Consider the following 24,230-nt stretch of genomic DNA (forward strand, 5'->3'; position numbering starts at 1 on the left):
ACTAAATATAAGAACATAGCCTTTAAGTATAAACGCTTTTGCGCTGGTAATTCTCTGGAAATAAAAGGTGCACGCACAAACAGTATTGATGTCGAGAATTGAGTGTAAAACTGTTCTATCTATTAAGCCTTTTCATTAGAGATAAACTTGTTTCATGCAGTAAAACAGTGTTACAAAGACGCGGATATGTTTCCAATGTTCTGGTGGTATACTCAAATCAGCCAATGGAATAAATGAAGTGTATTCATTCGTATCTAGCCGCGGGAAATTTTATTTAAATTTTATTGGACACCTACAAAGGTCAGGTAAGGTGAAAAGCTGGCTGAATACAGCTATGCCGAAAAAAATGCATGTACAATAAGAGGAATAAAGTTATACCGCTGTAATAACAAATAATCCGAGTAAATTGTTATTATTACATTTGTCATTTTTGTATGTCACATCCTGATCCATCCCTGACGTTAAATCACATACAAATTGAATGTACAATTGACATGAAATTAAATGTTTAATATAACACTGAGTCGATTTTGATCAATTACAAAACAATTTGCTATGGATTAGATTTTAATTAAAGCAAACACAGTTTTTAACAACTCTATAAAGTTTGTAATTATATAATAAAAATTAATTTTCGCTCACATTTCACCAATAAACACATGCTGCTAGGTTATAAGATGGTTATCTTAAAACACATTTTAGTTATTTTGACATAATCATCACGCAATTGAGTAAAAACATTGGAACCAAGTAATAGATGGATAGGGAACCCGACTTTTGTCTTTCGCATAATTTATCTTTAGGGCAAAAATAGTTTTGAGCGGAAGTAAGCGCCGGAAGTATCGGTCGAGGGCAAAATGGCGACCTTGCCTTTCGTTTTGCGAATAGGTAACCGATTATTAAGGCGAACAGCTCTATGTAGATGTCAACATGCATTTAGACGTCCAATTTCTACATCAGATAAGTCGAAAGATCTGCCCAGCATTGCAGTTAATGAGCCGATGATCGAAAGAGCTGACGAATTAAAGCGTCTCGAGGAACATTTTGCCGACACAGATCCCAACAAACTTAAGGTACCAAACTTCTTGCCCTTCTAGCCAGGGATTTCCACTGGCAGCTGTATCATAAATTTGCCCCCCCCCGGGACCCTACCCCCCCGAGCTTACCCCAGGGGTTCCAGATTGTTAAATGTACACCTATTGTGTATGGTTTTACTTTTCAACAACGAATATTGACAAAAATACACAGTATGAAAAAATAACCCTCGTATATGTATTATATATACTCAAGGTATGAAATGTACTATATGTCTATTGCTGAAAGATTGTGGAACACTGGACATGACCTTTTTCACCGAAAACACACATGTTCCCATGCAGTTGCAGACAAAATGCAACTGGATTCGTTAAAAGACAATAAAAGTAGCAACCCCAGCTAATCTCCGATAATCCCACATTTTATCTGGAAAACTGTGAAAAGTCTACACCGCCTGTGGCATTTTGGGGATTAAAATTACATTTGTAGATGAATATTTTTATAATTGGTCTCATTTTAAAGCTAATAAAATTCTCTACAAAATGCATATTTTACTCTTGTATTTTACCCACTATAACCCAGTTTTATCTGTTAATAAACAATAAATATTATGGTTTTTCGCTGTTGCGCGTGATTATCAACTTTCATGCACTCGGCGCGTGGCACATGTACTCTTTGTTCCTATTCGCGGGTGACTTAAACTTTATGAATATTAATGAGATGGACGAATCCATTTAGAAAAGTTCACGACCTCCATTCATGACTTTGATGCAAATTTTTAAGTTCATCCGAACCGAAGATATAGTCCACTAAAGTGTCGCCGATTTTTTACAAAAAGTACTGATTTCCGAACTATGCATCATATATCATATTGTAGGGAATATTCTGAAGTTTAATTTGATATAAAAATCTTTTGTCGGAAACAATAGGAACCCTCCCGCATTTTAAGCCGAACGTAGTAATTTATTCAAATTTACTCCGGTCACGCGGCGACCTCGCTTTTCACCTTTGACCGCCATTTTGATTAACTGATTACGCATCGTAAACACGTTTTTCTATCGACGATTTTGAGCATGTTACCGATAGAAAACATCTTCATGTGGTTCAACTTTATTCTAAATACAAAGGTGAGTTCTAGAAACCTTGATTTTGACTCGATTAACTGTTTATTTCAGTGCAAATATGTAATTTCGATGTAAGGACGGGCACTTGCTCGTGCGATCGAATCGTAGGAAAACCAACCCCGTGTTACTGTTATGAAATGCCCTCAAAGGTGTTTTTATCCGTAAATTATATGTATGAAAATAAGTTTTCTTAAGTATCTAAACAATCGTTGATATGATTAAATCGATAAATTTGCCCCGACGTTGTAGAAATTGTCCAAATGTGCATATCCCCACTGGCCTGTGAGAATGTTTTTGCACTGTAAAAGTTGCATATTAACATGATTTATACATGTACTGATGATGTAGGTCTGACTTTTCTTTCCTTTTTTTCAGTAGATCTAGGAAGTCAATGGCAGACTGCCCAGGACCATTCTGTCATGAAAATGGTATAACAACCTCTCTTTAGAAGAAGGAAGAAACCTTGTTGCCTATAAACAGGCAGAAGAATGGACTCATTCTTGAAATAAATACTTTTATAGAAAAAATGGGGAAATTTCAACTGTGTTGTTCAATTTACTGTGTCATCTTAATCCTTCATTCAAAGCATCAACAGAAAAATATGTCAAAACCAAAGTTTCAAGAACATGTGACCAGAAAAAAAACTTGTCAATTTAAAGAAAAGTGCCCGGTGAAAAAATGTGAAAGACTTGATGAATCTAAATGCAGAATTTTAAATTGTAATGCATATGTTGCAATTGCATACCAGGATGCTTGGTATCCTGGTATGGATTTTGAAGTTAAAGATAAAGAAAACTTTGTGGTTAAATTCATGACTACCACCAGAAAACTTGGCCAGTACAAATGGCCTCTACGAGAAGACATTCAGACGGTTCAGAAACAATTCCTAATTTCTGCTGGATTTGTGCCCGACTGTTTGAATTTTGAATGGTTATGGAATGTGAAAGAGGCACCAACAAAAGACAACATATATAACATATATAAGAAATATTCATAGATTTATTTCAAGGATTAGAAAGTTATAGAATGTGTGCATGTCCCCGTCCCAAAACGATGAAAAGACATTCCGCCCCCCCCCCAAACACCTGTGAAAATTTGATTAGAGAGTTAAGACTAAATTAGTTAAATTTGCTTTTAAAAACCGGTTTCCATTTTAAGTAATTCCAATATTGCTTTTGAGTGAATAAATGTGTTAATTGAAGCTATTTTAGCCTGATGCCTTTCGAAAAAAAGATAATGTCTCTAATAAAATTATGTCTCTAATAAAATTATGTATATGCTTCCTAAATGTGTTGATCATTACCATGTGTGTATTAATAACTAAAAGGGTTTATAATACTTTACTGAACAGAGTATACATTGATCTACAAATGTTCCAAATTTCATGAAGATATCTCTAAAAATAAAAAAGTTATGGCAATTTTACTATGTAAAAATGTATGAACTTGAATTTCCGGTGCCGCGAATGTCGTGCTTCCTTGTTCACTTTTATATAGGGAGACAATTCAGAATTTGTGCGCATTTTAGCAATATTCAAATTCCCATAACTTTTTTATTTTTTAAGATATTTTAAAAAGAAAAACTGTTCTGAAAAGCTCTTAAAGAGCTCTTTTCAAATATGCAATTGCCTTTAAAAACAGATGTTGATGAAAAATTAGCTGGGGTTGCTAATAAAAGCAACGTGATTACACAACTAACCGATCTCCTGCTCGGCTAATAACTTTAATATTCAATTAAATTTGACTTTCTCGCTATATGTCACTCGGTGTTTCATCTACACATGTACACCATTTTAATTTTATAACGCGTCATCTGGTTGGTTGTTCTCATTGTGTTGGCCAATGATATGGCGTTTTAGAATCAAGCATTCGATCGACAAAATATGACAGCAAAACACAAACATGTAGCGAGAAAGTCGAATTTAATTGAATATTAAAGTTATTAGCCGAGCAGGAGATCGGTTAGAAGTATAATCTCGTTGCTTTTACTGTCTTTAACGAATCCAGTTGCATTTTGTCGGAAACTGCATGGGAACATGTGTGTTTTTGGTGAAAAAGGTCATGTCCAGTGTTCCACAATCTTTTAGCAATAGGCATATAGTGCGTTTCATACCTTGTGTATATATAATACATATACGAGGGTTATTTTTTTCATACTGTGTATTTTTGTCAATATTCGTTGTTGAAAAGTCAAACCATACACAATAGGTGTACATTTAACAATCTGGAACCCCTGGGGTAAGCTGGGGGGGGGGGGGGGGGTAGGGTCCCGGGGGGGGGGGGGGGGCAAATTTATGATACTGCTGCCTGTGGGGATTTCAATAGATTTTAGAAGCCAGGAGTCAATGACCCCTGGATTGAAATTTTGAGGAGTCAAATTGAAAAAAACTGGGGTCAATTTTAAGCGCGTTAATTGTGTTTTTGTCTGTATTATTCATTTTTTATTAGATAAAAAGATGCTCTAAGAGTAACACAATATCTTAAAAAGTTATACTGCTTTAATTATTAAATAACAATACCATGATACATAACACAACATATTTTAATGATTTGGTACACAAAGATATTGACAAAATATAAATAATTTGTGCAAACAATATCAACTAAGTTTTTCAAAAACAAAACATGTTCCTTTCACAACTTTTATTATTTCTATCACTTTACTATGTTTGTCAAAACAATAAATGCTCATTAAAATCTACTTCATCATAACACATTTAAGTCTTTTAACACATTTAAGTAATTAAAGATATGTACCGGTAGCACCTTTTCATCACATATTTATCATCATTACATGTATATTATCATCATCCCTATGATAGCTTTTGTAACAAAACACAATCTACAAAAAATGTAACTGCATAGAACATCTAGTATATCTATTACTGTTTATCCGAATACTATACATGTCCGAAATATGTTCACTTAAGAATGCCTTACCTGTAGTAGTTTTACTTTAATAATCAAAATTTTCCTTGTTGTTATCTGGTTTAACAAACCTTATCAAATGTTTGTTAAATCCAGTTAATGCTTTCTCCATTATTGAATAACCGGTACTTGTAATTTGAATCTGTTGTTGTTGAATCGCTAGCTTTGAATTGAACGCGGGTTGAATGTTAATTAACAATACGTTCGGCATTAATAATGTCGAAGGTCATGACGTAGCAATTTAATTTTACTCGGATAATTTATATCTAATCAAGAAAATGTGTTTTCTTAATGTTTATGTGTAGTATTATGATTTGTAAGTATAAAAAATGAACTGTGCTTCCAGTTTATATAAGATGGGCATTACTTGTAATTATCGGTGGATTAACAAAATGACAAAACTCGCTGGACTTAATAGTGGATCTACGAAATTAATGGACCTTTGATCAATTTAGTTTTTTCTATAATTATTTTTGCCGATTTTCTTTAACCGTGCCGTCTGCAAAGTCTGCAAAAACCCTGCAATTATCGGATTGTCAATCAATTATCACGTAATCACTGCCATTGTGTACACACCGGTCTTACTGACCTGTGTACTTACGCGAAAGGAATTGTGGGTAGCTCTCTTTTACGACTGAAATGTGAAAGCGAAAGAAGGTCAGCTAATCGTTCTCCTGATAATCGCTATCAGTCTTAATAGAGATTCAAAATCACATTTAAACATAATTAACAAACATTTCTTTAAACAACATTCCGTTTTAAACACAGAATAAAAACGTTTTTTCTTTCATTATTAACATTTTCATTCCTACGCAGAACTACTTTGGCGGAAGCATAATTCCCCAAACCAGGGGAATGTGATGCGTCTTAGTATAGAGGTGACAATAACGTAGTGACGTCACCATCTTTGTATAGAATGTAATCACTGCTGCTAATTACCCAGTTAGTGCGAACGCACTATTTAGACGGTGACATGTGTATTGGAAGAGATGAGATAAGATAAACAACACCCGGGGTATTCCTTCGATTATAGTCCGAGTTTCAAATACTGTAACATTAATGTCAATTAGGAGCACAACGGGATTTATTACCATGGAACTTGAGATGTTAACTGACTGAGGCACGGGTCAAATTTTCTATGCGTCAAAATGACGCACGGCAGAAAAAAGGGTTGCGTCAAAAGCGAGTCGTTTTTAATTTGCTCGCGTCAAAAAGCAGGATTCTGCGTCTATTGAAATCCCTGCTTCTAGCTGAGCCTTTTTTTTCTGTGAGAATGAGAAATTCGTGACTCAAATTTTTACAATTTCAAGAAGTTTGCGACTCAAATTTTCACAATTTCAAGAAGTTTGTCATCATTTTGTCACATTTTTTTTTTAACTGTTCGCGACTCATTTTTTCATAAAACGGGGGGCCAAGGCCACTTCTCAAAAACAGGGTAAAAGTCATGTCTGGTTGTGGTCTTCTTATGTTACAGCTCTCCTAATAAATAGAAGATTTTGTGCTGGCACCTATTTGGTAAGGGGTGTAAAGATATTTCTAGATTAGAAGGACGATATTGTTCACTAGCATACATACCAGACGTCCCGATCTCGGCGGGACAGTCCAGCTTTTGGGCTCTTTGTCCCGGCATCCCTATATGAGACGATTTGTCCCTACATTCATTAAAAACAATGTAAGGTCTATAAGTTCCCAATAAAATTCGCTTTTCAAGCTCTCTTTCTGTCTAAAACTTACCATCGCTAATCCCCTTATTGCCCCCAATTAACAACCCACTTCTACTACTCGAGTGCACCAGTGTTGTTTTTGACACCTTATCAGCAATTTATCTGCAACTTATTGATTTAATCGGCAGGGGTTTTTCAGCACTGTCTGCGCCTCCGTAAAACGGAGGCACTCCCAAAGCAAACGGACCCGATCCCAAACCGAAATTATAAAAAAAATCCCAATTTCCAAAAAAACACAATTTTTTTAATATTTTTTTTTAAGAATGAAGTGTCTTATAACTTGTGTGACTAACCAGTGTTTGTTTTGGTAAAAAATATCTGCAATAAGGATTTGACTGTACAATAACAGTTCTTATCTCAGAGTGTAACTGTAACTGAAAAACAAAACTGCAGTACTTGAATAAACGATGAACATGCCCAATATTGCATCTGTTTATATAAAGGAGACAAAATAACAAATAAAAACAAATTTATTTGTTAAACCACTGAATTATTTTAGCATGATAAATTCACAATTTTTTCCCAAATGAGCTGTTTCATCAAAGCAAAAATTCCCAAAATGGCCAATTTTGTCGATAAAAAATTCCCAATTCGGTCATACTCCTTTTCCCAAAATAGGCAGAAAACCCCCTGAATCAGCATTCACACCATGTTTTTTTTATGATAGGGGTCGCTAATTGCTATCAAAAGATGCATCGTACAGAAATTAATGCCACCTGGTTTTGTATTTTATGGCCCAATCAAGTCAAACGATACTATTATCCTGTGTATTATACAACCTATGGTTATAAATCCTGTCAAAACACTGATTGTGTAAATCAAACAAATTGAATGCTGACCAATACACATTGATGTTTCTCACAAATTACCTTTTGTTTTCGACTGATTTTCAGAAAATAGTTTGTACATATTGCATCAATCTCAATTTAGAGTTAATTTACGATTGGTTGAATTAGAACAGTGCTCGATGCGCTTACATCGAGTCACACGATTAACACATGTTCAAGGGGATATCCTTGTACCAATTGGATGTCAAATCAAGGCATACGGGGATACCCCTCATTTGAGTTTATGGAGTATGTTTACTTCCGAAAAATGGAGAACGTCTGTGTTCACGAAATTCTGAACACACATTTATCTTCAATATTGGGCAGAAAATTAGAGTTTTTGTAAGTAATATACTGACTATTGACAAAAGAAAACGTGGCATAATTGATCGTTTTAGGTGTCCCGCTTTTTGGTCAAATGTCCCGACAATTTTTTATGGAAAGTCCCGATTTGAACCTGAAAAATTCTGGCATGTATGTTCAATAGCCCATTGGATTCAGAATAATGCTGAATAAATATCTTAATTATTCACATGTTCATTGTATGCATGTGTGAGTTTGATTGCCCAAACCAACAGGAAAAGTGGCTAATGGATTAAGTCAGTTAGTTATGCTCGATTGGTAGTATATTTACCGTACGCGAGGTACATTAAAGTATAATTATACTAGGGAAACTTTGGTTATTGTAAATTATGGTCATTTTTAGCTCACTTGAACATAACATGGTGAGGTTTTGTGATCACTTTTTAACCAGGTTTTCCGAAGGAAAAAACTGGTTATTAGATTGGCGAATGCGGGCGGGCTGGCTGGCGGGCTGGCTGGCTGGCGGAATGAGCTTGTCCGGGCCATAACTATGTCGTTCATTGTCAGATTTTAAAATCATTTGGCACATTTGTTCACCATCATTGGACGGTGTGTCGCGCGAAATAATTACGTCGATATCTCCAAGGTCAAGGTCACACTTTGAGTTCAAAGGTCAAAAATGGCCATAAATGAGCTTGTCCGAGCCATAACTATGTCGTTCATCGTCAGATTTTAAAATCATTTGGCACATTTGTTCACCATGATTGGACGGTGTGTCGCGCGAAATAATTACGTCGATATCTCCAAGGTCAAGGTCACACTTTGAGTTCAAAGGTCAAAAATGGCCATAAATGAGCTTGTCCTGGCCATAACTATGTCATTCATTGTGAGATTTTAAAATCATATGGCACATTTGTTCACCATCATGGGACGGTGTGTCCCACGAAAGAATCACGTCAATATCTCCAATGTCAAGGTCGCCACGACTAAAAATAGATTTAAAAAAAAAAAACTTACAAAGGGGGTTAATTTTTTTTGGTCATTTCAAAAGTTAAGTTTGAGTTTTCTCCCTTTATCAGATTTTTTTTTCACAATGAAAACCTGGTTTTGTGACAATTTTGTCCCTTGTTTTCTGTTGGTCTCTTGAACACTGTAAAGGCCATATATTCGTATCTTCATGAAAATGGGTTAGAACACTTGTCCCAATTATTTTATCTTGCAGTCTTTCAGAAAACAATGTGGCCATAGGACAGATTTTTCTTTACATGGCTTAAAATTTAAGAGGCCACCTTTACTTTCCAGGCCGGCCTTTATGAACATTGGTAAAAACGGTTGTCCCAATAATATCCTGGTCTAGTTTGAAAATGGCTGTTTAAAAACAATATGCCTTGAAGGGCCAAGGGGTGGGCCAGTTTTCCTTATTGGATAATTTTCTTATAGTGAAGCCTTGAACATACGCTTGAAGTCACATTTTTCCACCCTTATGAGTTTGAAAAAGGTTAGGGCTGTTGAAAAAAATCATTCACAGAGTGCAGGGCAGTTTTCCTTGTATGGCTTTTGTAAAAATCTATTCAGCACTCTAGAGGTTACATTTGTTACCCAACCTTAATGAAAATTTCTTGAAATATTTGGTCCGATCAAGTTCCACCGGTCTCATGTGAGTGACCTAAGCACTTAGGTCAACTTGTAATCTTTTTGCACTTAGGTCAACTTGTAATCTTTTTTTACAGAATAAACAATTGCTGTCCATTACAAGTTGAATATGATGAAAATTCAATCAAAGAAATATTTACAACACAGGCTTTCTGGTTTATTTAATTTGTATTAAAATGGCAATGCCATAATTTTGATTTGCAAAATATTGTTTAAGTCATGTTTTTTATTGACTCTCCGCATGTTAAGTGATTTCTGCCAAAAATGGCTTATTAGCATGACATAAATATGTTTGTTTGCTAAGGGATTTTCTTCAATAAACAGATAAATTATTGATCAGTTATTACATTTTGTAGTGCATACTCAAATTCTACCTGCGATAGTTATTGAGATATAAAGTCACTGGCTTCCGCCCAATTCCGTGACCCGTTCTATAATCACATGATTTGTAAGGATGATTTTAATTGTCTTTCAGAACTGGCAGTCTCATGGCTGGTCGGACTTTGATTACGATGCTGACAAGTTCCACCATATATTGACGATGCTGGGTTTATTCACCTTATGCCTGGTCCCGGCCTCATTCCTCGTCATGTACAATCCAGACTTCAAGTAAGCTACACTAGATAGAAACCATAGTCTGTAGGCATACGTCTTTAACCCTTTACCTGTTAGAAATGTATTTTGATGCATTTGTAGTCCCTTAGAAAATCACGTTTAATTCAAGACCTTTCTCACTAGATTAAAATTTTAAAGGCTTCATTTCCAACCCTTAGTTACTGCTGAGCAGCAAACAGCATAACACCTGAACAAACTGCAAGTTACTCACAGGCTGTTCTGGTTTTATGCTGATAGCCATTTTCACTTGACTTCTGAGTGGAAAAAGGGTTAATGATTTTAAGATTTAAATAAAGATGCTGTGAAATAGTTATTACCAGGGATCATATTTTCCGGCAACATCAATCGGTCCGGATATAAATGGGGAAAAGTATCCGAAAATGCATATCCGATACATGAAAAATTACGTTAAAATATATACCATTAATTTTGTCATTCATGAAGGTGGTATAATACATGTGCAAGTAAATTTTCCTTAGGCATTTTTTTAAAAGGAACGAGTTTTCTCAACTGGTTTTATCATTTGGTATTTCATTGTTGTTTCGTGTGCTGTTTTATCAGACTTTTTTCATCGTTGTCAATATTATTAATCTGTGTAAGTCTATACCGATGTTTTTAATTGTTGTCGACTTGATAATAGCTTACAAACATGGACTGAACCAAACAAATGTCTGTGCGTAGGTTGGCTTCTGACAACAACAACCAAATATTTAATAAATAATTTGTTGTCAAATAACCCACGGCCGATAGTTTAGATGCGTAGGGATTTAATCACGAGAGCGAAGCATTTGAAACCACGCATCTAATTTTCCGTCGTGAGTTATTCAGCAACAAAGTATAAAGTACACAAATTATTTTGATTCTAACACGGTTTTACTAAAGATTTATTCAATGTATATTATTTTTCTTGTGTACTATTTTATGTGAAGTTCCGCCCATAAAAATAACTTTCGGCTGTTCCGTCGATCAGATCCGCGACTTTCATTCATATCATATTACCGGATTATTACGCTGGTGGAAAATGTATCGGCATGTTTTGTTTAGTCACAGCGCGTGCATTCAGACGCGTCTTTTCGGATGCGTCTTTAATCCGCTGTTAACAAGTTTTTTATTCTTGGTCTGACGCGCAATAAACCGGTCCTGACCGGTTTAGAGACTGCAGCGAATGGTTATCACACCTAATCAAGATAAGAATGTTATTAGGGTGTGTTAGCATGTACACTGTGTAATCGATTTCATGACATGGGAATTTTAATAGCAAACAGAATCGGACCGACTGTTTGGGATTTTTATTCGGTCTTTCATGACCCCAATCGGTCTAGGACCGACAAAACCGAAAAAAATTTGATCCCTGGTTATTACATGTATTTGTATGAAATAATTTGTGTTGATTTTGTTGGTTGACAAATCCTAGAATTTAACGCAACCGCATTTAACAATGACTGAAATAAAACAAAAAATCCATGAAATTCTTTTGAGCAAAAAAGTCATCATCTTAACAACCAAGAAATTTCATGCAGTGGAATATGAATGATGTAACAGTTTTGGAAGTCTGAATTGTTGTTGTGCTGTACAAGGTTGAGACATTTTATGCTAAACCTGAAAAGCATTTTGTTCATTTCCATTCTTAGACATATCCTGACAGGGCTATAGATAATTTTTGGGGTATATTGGGTAATTCACCCCCTGTTTTTGACAACAATAGGGTTTTTGTAAATTCAATAGAGTTTTAGCAAAAATTGTCATTGTTTTAACTAAATTTGGTAATTTAGGGAATTACAGATACAGCATAATAAAAATCTACTAATGTTACTATATTATTTATACAAATATAATTTTAAAAGGTGCCTGTACATAACAACAAACAATTACTGAATTTCTGATCAAAGTTAATTCATTTTTGCGTTGAATAAGACCGAGTTTCGTGAAAATCTCTGCTTAATTGATGAAGTTATGGCTGTTCAAAGCGATGCACTCCGTTTTCGGGTCATTTTGAGTTGAATACCTTGAAAATCAAAGTAGAAATCAGACAGGTTTACGAATAATTACAATACTTCCCCAAAGATTGATAACCGCTGGAAAGCCTGCCTTCTTTTCTTTATTGGACGGCATATAAACTATGCGGTACATTTTTGTATGGAAAATAACCTGTCTAAAAAATACGCCCGGTGTTCGTAAGAATTGCGTTTCGTGATGCAAGGTTTTTTACGGGAATTACGTTATTAATTTTGTATTTGGTTTTTGTACTTAATAACGTTTTAGGTTATTTTGATTGCGTAATAACGCAAGTGCGCTTGTTATCTATAGCCCTGTCCTAAGGAATTAAAAAATCATATTCATATATTATAATTCTTGATATTAAATAAATACTTGCCCGCTGTTCTAGATTACGAGACTGGGCCATGCGAGAAGCGTACCTGGAGATTGACCGGCGTGAGAAGAATGGTCTGCCCCTAATTGACCCCTACTATGTGCCCCCTGGGAATGTGCGTCTGCCCACTGAGCAGGAGATCGGCGACAGAGAGATCATCATATAGAATAGTGACGTGTCTATATTGTATAGAACAAGGACTATGTCTATAAGGAACTTGTGTGCTATATAGCTGCTTCGGAATGTGTGCTTTGGTTTTAGTTAAAAATAATTATTATAATAAATATTTTCCTATGTTTCAATGTCAAGTTTTATCAAATGCAGTACACTGCATAAAACACTGCAAGCATTTCTGTATGGTGTACGCTGCAACAATCTTAAACAACAATGATTATTCCTTAAAATGTGACGTGTGTATGCAATAAGAGATGGAATATTTTGTAATTATGTGCTTAGTGGTAAATTCTTGTTATAAATTATAAAAAACAAAGTGTTTGCTGATGAATGTTACAAGTCACCTTCTTTTAGTATGTGTGCTGACTTAAGCACAAAGCTACTCTCGACAAATCCTTAAAGGGACCTTTTCATGTTTTAGTTTATTGACAAAATTAAAAAAATGTTTCTGGTTCACACATTTTTGTTGTAGTTATGATATTTTTTAGGAAACAGTAATACTGAACATTTACCATGCTCTAAAATATCCATTACAGGCATCTTTTGATGATTAAAAAACTGTAAAATTATAAAGCATTGCAACGCAAAACAATTGAATTATTTGGAGAGTTTTGTTGTTGTCGTTATATTTCGTGACACTACGAGGATTGCTTATATAAAGTATAAAATACATCACTCATTGTATGAGCACTGATGGCCGAGTGGCCTAAGCGTTAAGACTTTCACTCTAGGGTCAGTGGTTGGAGCCCAGTTGAGGGTTACTTTTTTTAGTTTCTTTAATCTTATTTTTGTTTTTACTGGCGTTTGTTAGATCCAATGTTTACATTTATCAATATAAAGCATTAAATGGCAAACTTCAATACATGCCAAAATCTGTGAAAAGGTCCCTTTGAAGACAATCAGATGCCTCATCTGTGACTTAAGAATTATAAAACAAAGCCTGGGTGTTTATCTTTATCATATCTAGGCCAGCTTAAAAACTGAGTCAAATGAAGCCAAGAACATGGTTGCCAAGTCTAATTTTTAGCGCGGCGTTTTCGGAGAAAACCCGAGGTATTGTCATAGCCAGCTTGTCGTGTCGTCCGCTGTCCGACGTCCGCTGTCAACGTTGTGCTAAAACCTTTGCATTGGCTCTAAAATCAAAGTGCTTCCACCTACAACTTTGAAACTTCATATGTAGATGCACCTTGATGAGTTCTACACGCCACACCCATTTTGGGGTCACTAGGTCAAAGGTCAAGGTCACTGTGACCTCTAAAAAAAAAACAAACTCACAAGCTTTCACTTATTCAAAACTGCACCCGTAGCCGAGCCTGGCACCCGTTATGCGGTGCTCTTGTTGATAATGGTTGTACCTTTGACTCAGGTGAGCGTTTTTGGGCCATGATAGACCTCTTGTCTTTCAAAGGTACAATTTTAGTACATTAAAAATCCAGCATCTCTCTTTAGGACAAAACATTGACTTAAAAATAACAAGAGTAGTTAACAGATATATTTTGTAATACAAGATACGCACAAATATAATATAGGTCAGTTCATATACATTATAGTATATTACGAAGAGAGAGGACAACACTTACTGTATATTATATATGTTAGTGAACAAATGCATAGTGAATACAGCATATAAATGTATCAGTAACATATAACAAATACAAATTATGTACAAATTAAACACACAAATATCATGAAAAAAGGTGCTGATATAACATATCTGTTGGAATGCGATTAGGAAATGTTAGATTTTTATTCCGAAACTTCATACCAAAATACCTTTTTAATTGGATTAAAAGGCTCACAAAAATAAAAACAAGCAGTTTGTTTCTCGTTAAATCTATGTTACCATACCACATCTAGCGTTGAAATGTTGGCTTTTGCTATAAATTAATTTGGATGTTTTATGGGTATAAACAGTCCTTAATTGACTATTGCACTTAATTTATTTCATGTTAAAAGCTCATATGACCTTTGATCTCAACTTTTATAAGCATCTTCCTCTTCTTTAAATGTTACGGTCATACCACATAAGATGGTTGTTTGTTAACCCTTTACCACTTAGATATGTTTTTCGACGCATTTGTATTCCCTTAGAAATTTAAATTTAATTAAATGCCTTTCTTACTAGATTCAAATTTTAAAGGCTTTTTTTCCAGCCCTTAGATACTGATGAGCAGCAAACAGCATACAACCTGAACAGACTGCAAATTACTGGCAGGCTGTTCTGGTTTGTATGCTGTTTGCACATTTTCACATTGCTTCTGAGTGGAAAAGGGTTAAAGTTTATAGATATCTTGCATGAACAAATGATCTACAGACCAACAGATCATTAAAACAAACACGTGATTAATAAATAACAAAATAATCATAAAATAAAAGTTATAAAAATAATATAGTCATTCTTCAATAATTCTTTAACAATGAAAAGTTACATCTCTTTATAAAAAATAACTAATTTCAGAGCATTATTTACAAAATATCACTTAGAAGTTAGCATGCTATGAAAATAATTCATACTGAATGTTTTTTATGTTGTACGTTATTCTTGGCCAAACACATTCTTTTTTGTGTGATGTCAATTGTACTACCCGTTCCTGCATGTTTTCCCCAAAACTGGAATAAAGAGCACCACTGTTAATACACATATAGACCACTGATAATCTTCTGGACATGTCTGCACCAATACCTAGGCTCAGCTGCTTGGGCTAAAAAAGAAAACACATCCCTGCTGGTTTTTTAAACCTAACCTTAAGAAAACCCTAATTAAACATTCTAATCAGGTTTGCGATTTTTTAGAATCATGAAAAGTTTTTTAAACGGAATTGTGGTCAATAGCCCAATGTTTTTTGTTGGCCTATATGGTGGCCACGCCAGCCTAGTAAGCTCCAGTCAGCTGGTCCATGGACATGTAAATGCACTGCAGACGTGATGATAGAGCATGGAAAGTTCCCGGATGTTCTGCCTCCTCATTGTCCATCTCCGCACACAGCTGCAAGGTTACATACCAACGTGTTACATCATAGTTATACCAATATGTGAAATCAAGATTACCTATCGACATGTAACATCAAGGTTAAAAAGTAGAAACTTTTTATATCAAATTTATGTATCAACATGTTAAATCAAGTTAAATTACTCTAAAAACATTATAAATTAATGCTACCTTCAAACATGTAACATGAAGGTTTTGTAACCAACATGTTACATCAATTTAACCTACAAACATGTCACATGAAGGTTACCTACCAACTTGTGACATCAAGGTAACATGTAACATCGAGGTTGCCTACCAACATGTTAAATCAATGTTACCTACCAATATGTTACAACAAAGTTACCTGCCAACATGCTACACCAATTTTAGCTAAGTTGATTGACTTATTGTGAATTTGTGAATGTTCATCTTGGTATTTGACATTGTTGCAACATAATGACATGAACGCTTTATAATTATAACTTCTTGTTAGGTAACCCTAGTTGACAGCAGGTTACAACAAGGTTACTTACCAACATTTAACATTAAGGATTCATGCCAATATGCTGCATCAAGGTTAACTTAGTTCATTGACTGATTGTGCATGTTCATTTGTGTAACACCAGCATATTACATCAAGGTTACCTACAAATCTATTTTACCTACCAACTTGTTAAATCAAAGTAACCTACCAAGAGGTTGCATCAAAGTTAGCTACCAACATGTTAATCAAAGTTAACTACCAACCTCCACAGGCTAATCTGGGGTCACATGACTTATTTTTCGTTTAAATGAAGTCTCTTCTTAGCTTAAATCGAGTTTAGACATAAAGTGTCCCGGATTAGCATGTGTGGACCGCACAGGCTTAACTTAGACGACACCTTATGCACATGCATTAAACCCCATTTTACCCAAAGTGAGTCTCAAATTCTAAGAGTACCTTGTCCCTGTAACGGTTGACAAACGTGTACATCTCATGAAGTGCAGTAGACTGGTGCAGTTTGGAACCATATTTCTGTAACAAGATGTTCTATAATTATAAGGAGTAGGCTCTTTAGATACGGTTTAATTGGTAATAAATAAAATAGTTGTAAGACACATTATGCACACGGATAACTACTTTATGATCTTTATACACTAGATTTAAAAAAAATCTTGATCACTACAGACATGGGTCTCTTTTTTCCATCATGAGACATAGGTTAAACAATGGACGTGTACCCGGTATAACATTAACACTTCAGGAATAAGTTTGATTCACTTCCTCTCACTACGACTTTAATTGAATGAAATCAGAGACAGGACAATTAAAAGATTAGATGTGATGTCTGAAAACTGGTTTTGATCTTATGTTGAGATATATAAAAAATATATATACAATTAACACAACATCCTAGAAAATTGGTTTAACGATTGATTTAAGAAAATTTCATGGACAACAACAATGTTTATTCAAGATATTAGGGATTCAAGAAAATTCCCTGGTTTATTATTTAACTAAGGGCACACTTTTAGCCTCAACTGTGGCCCTCTATATCCATCTGTTTTATAGGCCTCGATTGTAGTCGTCTGACAATATCAAAACAAAACTTAGTTCAATTTCTTATCAGGAAAGGAACTCTAGAGTGCCTCAATAATGCACATATATATTACATGACACGCACTATCGACCTATAGATAACAAGAATTGCATCACCTTAAGGGTTTCGCAGGATGGAATGATTGGGGGATGAAATAATTTTAAAACCGATTCTTTCTGTGCATTTGATGCTGGTTACCATACTTAATCTCGCAGAGATTTTGATATGCATGTACGCAATGTTTAGACGTCCGGTCAAGCTCAGCCGTGTGTTATCGTTTTATAAATCATCCTTTTTTGCTTAACCACTGAAATTTATTTCAAAACAGGCTTTCCGTACTTTTATACTTAGCCCCCATAAACATTCGTTCAATTGAACGTCATCAATGTCGTCCAATATATCACTAATTCCATACACTACATGAACTATCGCTTGCCTGTGAGACTTTCTGCGTGAGAAAAGAGTTGAGCTCCTGGTCGCTGACGGGTTGTCGCGACTTCATTTCGATGAAATAATTAGCCACCATTTTCTTGTAGCGTGGGATGTCCTTGGCAAACAGCAGCTTGTTAGAAGGAGAGTTCTGAAAAAAATATGGTTAACTCATTTATTGATATACATTCTGATTCAGTATTTGTAATAACATAGACGCTAGTTAAATGAGGCAATTTTGATCTGTGAGGACTTTATTAATTAGAAACATTTTAAGTACAAGGTGTCATTGTGATTGGTATTATTATCTTAAATCTTAAAAAAATAATTGGTTGTTTTGTACACATATCAATATTACTTCCATTGAAGATAAGACGTTTCATACCATTGCTTTCTTTCTATGGGTAAAATATATGTGAATTGCAGGATGAATGTCGCCAGTAGTAACAAAAAAAAACTGTGCATTACAGATTATATGAATCGTCGTTTTTCAAAAGGCCAACGATGTCAATTTTGGTTCTACCAAGGACACATCTAATAGAAAACATAATGCGCTGTTGCCTAGCAACAATTTACAGCAAAATTGAGACTCGCTCTGGGAAAGAGAAAGCGATGTTTCATGCATGTGCTTAAAGTTTCATATCATATTAGACTATGCAACCATCACTGAGAGAAGAGGACAACGACAGCGATCGAGGCATGGTATTGTAATGCGCATGGGGGGTAGAGGGTAAGGGTTAGGGGTCGGGTTTGGGTTAGGGTTAGCCTTAACCCATACCTTAACCCTAACCCGACCCCTAACCCTAACCTTACCATAACCCAGGGTTATTTCCCCCCTATACCATACCAAGCTTGTTGTGATTGTCCTCTTCCCTCACAGAACGACCACCGGGAAAATTTGCGAAACTATTTAGATAAACTATGCAATTTAATGCTGCTTTGTGATCAATTATTGAGGAAAGCCAATTTGCTGAAATGCTTCATTGTGAAAAAAACACACACGAATGTGCAGGAAAAAATCCATTATTTATCAATATAAACATTTAGTTGAATACCTTATCTCAAAGAAGCAAATCTGAAAGAAAAAGGTTACTACTTAAGATTGCGAAAATTAGGTTCCGCATAGTTTATCTGATGGTTGTTACTGTCTAATCAGGGACGACGATTTCCACATGTATGACATTGTTTTTAGCGAGAATCCAGTAAAGGTTGACTGTTTGTCACTGATAAGCCTGTGCGACATTTCTAGGCTAATCTAAGATAACGCACATGCATTTGCCCCCGTTTTTCGATTTAAATAACAGGACCACACGAAGGTGAGCCTCACCGAGTCGAGCTTCAGGTCTGACGTAGAGCAGCTGTCCATTAAAGTTTGAGCCACGACGGAGAGACACGAGTCCACGATGACCGGCTTGTGGATGTCGAACACAAACTCAGGGTTCTTAATCACGTTCACCCAGAACCGCAGCAGCAGGCTGAAAGTGGTATACAGCAGGAATAGGCATTGTAGCAACGTATTATTTTGAGCACTGCTGTTGATATTGCTTTCAAGTACTGGCATCAAAAATTCAAAGAAATAATGTTCATTCACAAACAATCATTACTCCTACAGCGAACTGATTTTATAGAAGGAAACTCAGGGTAATGCGTAAACTAGTGCTTTACATCCTTACCAGCCTTTCCGCTTCTTCTTCATTTACATAGCGGATAACAATGTGGCATTTCACTTCCGATTAACATTTAAATTCAGTTAAGACTTGTAGAATATTTGACATCTTCATTTATTTGTTCTTATATTTCAGTATATACATATTGCATTAATACTTTTCAAATTAATGTAACGATAAATAGCCGTAAGTTATAACTTCAATGCAGCGTTTCCATTGGTTTTTTCACGTTCACTGAATGCAAAACAAATTGCATGCGCTTGCTTGCTGACGTTATCACTTGATTACATCATTCAGGTCAAGGACGCGAATGTCTGAGAATTTGAAAAGGTAGTTACATCAACATATGATGTATTTTTCTGATACAGATGAATTATTGTTGTAAAATGTGCATAAAAGTGTTGCAATATATGGCTAAAAAGAAACAGATAATAATAAATTGTAATTTTCATTAATAATTAAGAATTAACTCGAATGAGGCGATGTTTTAAAATATTGAAAACAGTGTCAGTGACTTGAAAGATTGTTAAGTCTTATTACTGGGATGCATTGTCCTTTAATTTGTTGACGAAAATTCACGAATAATTTAAAGGGTAATTTCGTTGATGAATATGTCGTTTATTTTTAAGTTGATTAAATTATATTTATCCAAAAATAATTGTAAAAAATGAAAAGGATGATGGCGATAAATAATCCGCGTGCTGATGTTCAACTCATTATGAGGGCAAACAAAATTAGACGAAAATAAACATGGCGATTTTAATCCATACAACAACTTTGGTGAGTACAGCAAGAGCCAGTTTGACTTTTATTTTCTATTAAGTAAAACGTGTGTCACTTAACAAAGAGTTGAAGACGATTTTTTATTGACTAATATTGCCAATAACATGCTTGACGTAGGGGTACACATTTTGTAAGTTCAAAATGGCAGCAATCTTTGTTATCGGTCTCTTTCTTTGTAGAAACAAGAATTTACGATTGAACACATGCCTCTGTTTCTAAGTATGTCTGTGCCATTTGAAATGCTGATTAAATTTGAACCGAGGCATATTGTGTTATATTGTTGTGTTACTTTGCTTTCGTTTGGAATCGTTTAGGACTTTTTTGGCGTGGCGTATAAGGGAATATACAAACATTGATACCACTTCTCAATGATAGATCTGATTTGGCTATTGTATTAATCAATAAAATGCTATTGCCTTTGTGTACTTGCATTTATCCGACTCGTCTCAGAAAGGCCTTTCTTCAACTCGTCAGATACATTCAATAAATCAAATACACTAATTTAGTGTCAATATATATATATATATATATATATATATATATATATATATATATATATATATATATATATATATATATATTTTAAATTTGAAAAGGTTGCAATTGAATATTAAAAAACATAGAAACGTTTTTATTTTCAAATTTAAAACAGACCTCCCAACTTTTCTTTCTTGTATATTACTGGACATTTTCTATCAAAATGTCTGAAACAAAACACTCTCTGAACTAAGCTAGTGAAAATATAATGTCCATGATGTGCTCCGAGATTTCTGACTACCTGTTGCATTTCCATGTGTGCAACACCTCGGGGTCAGTGATGGAGCGACTGGCTGCGGCAGTCTCCAGGAAGTCAAACAGGTACTTGACAATTATTGGTGGCTCGGTAGAGACGTGCAGTATGGCCTTAAAGAAGTTGTCTATGTACGCCTGGAGAGTGCCCTGCAAGTAAGGATGAGATTCATTCTGGGAAAACGGAGCTTAATGCATGTGCGTTAGGTGCCTTTCCAGAATAGCCTTTGCAGTTCGCACAGGCTAATCAGAATCGACACTGTCGACTTTTATTGTATAGTTCGTTTAAAGGATGTCTCTTCTCAGCGAAAATTCAGTTTCGGCGGAAAGTGTCGTCACTGATAAGCCTGTACCGTCTGCAGTCCAAGCAGGCGTATCAGAAACGCCACGTTCTGCATGTATTGTATTATTCGTCTACTTGGCGAAAATCAAGTTAAGGCGGAGAGTGTCGTCCCACACTAGCCTGTGTCAACTGCGCAGGCTAATCAGGGACGACACTTTACGCACAGTAATTGAGTGCTGTTTTCCCAGAACAAGGCTCAGATCATAAATTAAGCTTAACTCTACTTTACCTGCTGAATAGTTTCTACATCAGATAACATAGTTGTGTAGGGCTTAGTTCTGCATAGAAAACAACTGGATATAATAAGATGATGGAATCTCATTTAGTGTTTTTATTAACTTTGTTGGCCATATATGCAATTTAATATGTATACATTAACAAATAAAAAAGCCCTTTGTCAGCAAAGCGATGCTAATAATCTTTAATTTTAATGTGTTGATGACCTATTCTTGTGTTTTAGAAAACAATATGTGCTATCATGTTAAGTAGTAAGCAGGCAAGAATTTGTATGTCATAATAAAAGCATGAAGTATAACTTAATACAAAATACACATCCTAAATGTCAACCTACATGAGCCTTTCAAGTAAACTATTTAGGCCAAGCAATTATTCAATATGTCGGCTTAACAATAAAATATATTTCGATTACAACTAACAAAGCTATTTGAGCATGGACTGCTCAATGTTCTTGCATTTGTTGGAGCATCACTAACAAGTTGTCAATGGTTTTACACAATACTGTTTGTATGGAATATTATACAAAAGTTCATTTATGGGTAAAATCACATAAACCTGCATACAGTGTTTAATAGTTGCAAAGAAAAGCATTATTGTTTTGCAAGTTTAAAACCCCTTAAAAATGACCAGAAACACAGTTGAGACTGGTACCTTTGTTTGGATGAGTCTAGGTAGAAAGAGGTCGGTGGACATTCTAACCTCGTCGTCGTCCTGATTCTGTTTCATCTGTTTGTTGAAAAAAGGTCAGAAAACACAGACCATACACAGACAATAAGATATTTATCGACAATCTCAACAAAAACACAAATGGATTCATCATATTGTCATAGAGAATCGGACATTAACTTTAAGTATGGTAGATTTTTTATTCCTTTTTTAAATACTTTTAAATCAGAATAAACTTATGCAAAATTTCAGGTTTCTTTGAAACTTGAAACACATATAAAACATTCATTAATTTTTTCTAATCATACCCATACTTATTTCATCTCATAGATATGCTTTTATAGATTCAGAATAATTGGTGCATAAATCAAAAGCAAATCAGCCATTCGTGTACATACCAGCAGAAAAGATAGTGAAGAAAGACACATGCGCGGATTAGGGGCATCATGGAAAAATATTCAGAACTTGAAAATCCCTAACCTGTTAAGAAATGGACAAAAAAGTGTAAAATCAATTATATTCGTCAGCATATAATTTAATGTTTTCTTTATGAAAAACAAATGACTTTTTCGTTCACACTTAATTTGGTGGATTTCTGGTTTTGGAAAATATGAGTTAATTTCGTCTTTTTCCGATGGGTTTGCGTTTAATTCGTGGATCGGACAACCAACACAATCAATAAAAACTATTGTTCCACGAGTAATAATGATCAAACAGTATTGTATAAAGTGCAAAACAACTGTTATTGAATTGTTCTTACATATATATACATTCAAATTAAAGAGTCCATAAAGCCATGACCACACAGATGTTTGACCCAAAGGCTAATATATATATAAGGATATGGGTTTAACGAAGTAGAATAAATTTATTTAGATGAATGACCATTTTATCTGCATGATTATTTAGTCAACAGAAATAAATATTTCATCAAGTGAACAAAATCTTATATAGAAATGTGAGGAATGCAATTAGAAAAGTACAGTAGGTCTGGAATTAACTGGAGAGGACATTGAAAAGGGGGACTTATAATAACAAATCAGAAAAGCATGAAATCATGCTTAAACAGAAGCAACACTTTCGTAAATATCCAACATACAGAGGAGTGACAACGACAAATGTCGTTACAAGAAACATTTTCAAGCCTTGCAAATACAATATAATCCGTAATAAATAATTTTACATTTGTTAAGTAGATAGCTGTCCCGTCAAAGTAGGGCAACATTTGGTGTAGGCCATGACTGCTTAGGTCTTGATTGAAGGTAACTATGTATTAATTTGGTTGCAACAGATTGATAAGTTCTTGAGTAATTCAACAAGACTATTTCTGTTATATTAAAGAATCGGTGACATGATCTACCCACCCTTCTGAAATCCCAAGCAATGTATTGTTTAAGTTTAATTTAAAGTAATGTTGACCTTGCCCCCACTAATTCCTAAACAATCACAGGTAATGTCTAGATAGGTCTAGATTGAAGGTATAATTGCATGCGTTTCACTAGGGATTCATAGGGAACTTTATTAGTTACAGCCATCTTCATATTGTAGCGTAATACGTTTTCGTCTGTGAAAACTTTTTCAAAAAGCAAAAACAATTTTGTTTGCGTGTGGGCTTTGACTGAATAACAAAGTTAAATTTTCTGACAAAATTCTCAAGTCGAAATAACACTCATACATTACAACACAGTAGTGGGTAAATTTGTTTATGTAAGTTTGTATAAGCTAGGAGTTTGTTTATTAATGTTTTCGGGTAGCTATGATTGAGAAAAATGAAATTTATATAACAGTATACGACTCAAGTTAACAAAGCAAACATGTTTGCATCAGTAATCCATGTAAATCCATACATATCTTGTTCCTCTTTATTCAATCATAATGGCAAGGACAGGTATGTCGATATTAACGTCTAAAATTGTGTGATCCAACTTTTTATCTATGAACAGTTGTATGTATCTGTATTTGCGTGATAATAAAATCAAACGAATTCAAACAAAACATTCTTATTTCTCTTA

General features: G+C 34.8%; 2 protein-coding genes and 1 long non-coding RNA gene across 16 annotated transcripts in view; 2 read left to right on the top strand and 1 right to left on the bottom strand.

Moving 5' to 3' along the window:
• Positions 1–816: 816 nt before the first annotated feature.
• On the top strand, positions 817–13,069 carry LOC127859402 (NADH dehydrogenase [ubiquinone] 1 beta subcomplex subunit 11, mitochondrial-like). The gene is made up of 3 exons (XM_052396778.1): positions 817–1,073; positions 10,069–10,202; positions 12,595–13,069. The coding sequence occupies exons 1-3, from the start codon at positions 858–860 to the stop codon at positions 12,743–12,745; spliced, it is 501 nt and encodes a 166-aa protein (XP_052252738.1). The 5' UTR covers positions 817–857; the 3' UTR covers positions 12,746–13,069.
• Positions 1,953–2,700, top strand: LOC127859414 (uncharacterized). The gene is made up of 2 exons (XR_008039370.1): positions 1,953–2,162; positions 2,535–2,700. It is a non-coding gene; the product is annotated as an uncharacterized LOC127859414 (long non-coding RNA).
• A 1,166-nt stretch (positions 13,070–14,235) lies between the features above and the next one.
• LOC127859321 (plexin-A1-like) overlaps positions 14,236–24,230 on the bottom strand; it is a 154,696-nt gene continuing 144,701 nt past the window's right edge. For 6 of the 14 annotated variants that reach the window (XM_052396724.1, XM_052396716.1, XM_052396707.1 and 3 more), the window contains 6 exons: positions 22,204–22,278; positions 20,962–21,122; positions 19,061–19,208; positions 17,741–17,884; positions 16,665–16,739; positions 14,236–15,739 (listed from right to left, as the gene is read on the bottom strand). In XM_052396724.1, the coding sequence (XP_052252684.1) occupies positions 15,626–15,739; positions 16,665–16,739; positions 17,741–17,884; positions 19,061–19,208; positions 20,962–21,122; positions 22,204–22,278 (717 nt within the window). In that variant the 3' untranslated portion in view covers positions 14,236–15,625. Of the gene's footprint in view, positions 15,740–16,664; positions 16,740–17,740; positions 17,885–19,060; positions 19,209–20,961; positions 21,123–22,203; positions 22,279–22,616; positions 22,699–24,230 lie in introns of those variants that run through there. The other 8 variants (XM_052396678.1, XM_052396672.1, XM_052396662.1 and 5 more) reach the window with 8 other exon arrangements.

The sequence above is a fragment of the Dreissena polymorpha genome, chromosome 1 (genome assembly GCF_020536995.1).
Source record: "Dreissena polymorpha isolate Duluth1 chromosome 1, UMN_Dpol_1.0, whole genome shotgun sequence".
Lineage (NCBI taxonomy): Eukaryota > Metazoa > Mollusca > Bivalvia > Myida > Dreissenidae > Dreissena > Dreissena polymorpha.

What these genes read in the sequence shown, in the direction of transcription:
- LOC127859402 (XM_052396778.1), top strand. Translation starts at nt 858, where the DNA reads ATGGCGACCTTGCCTTTCGTTTTGCGAATAGGTAACCGATTATTAAGG. An exon ending in CAGATCCCAACAAACTTAAG is followed by an intron (nt 1,074 to 10,068) that starts GTACCAAACTTC and finishes ATTGTCTTTCAG; the next exon opens with AACTGGCAGTCTCATGGCTG. An exon ending in ATGTACAATCCAGACTTCAA is followed by an intron (nt 10,203 to 12,594) that starts GTAAGCTACACT and finishes CCGCTGTTCTAG; the next exon opens with ATTACGAGACTGGGCCATGC.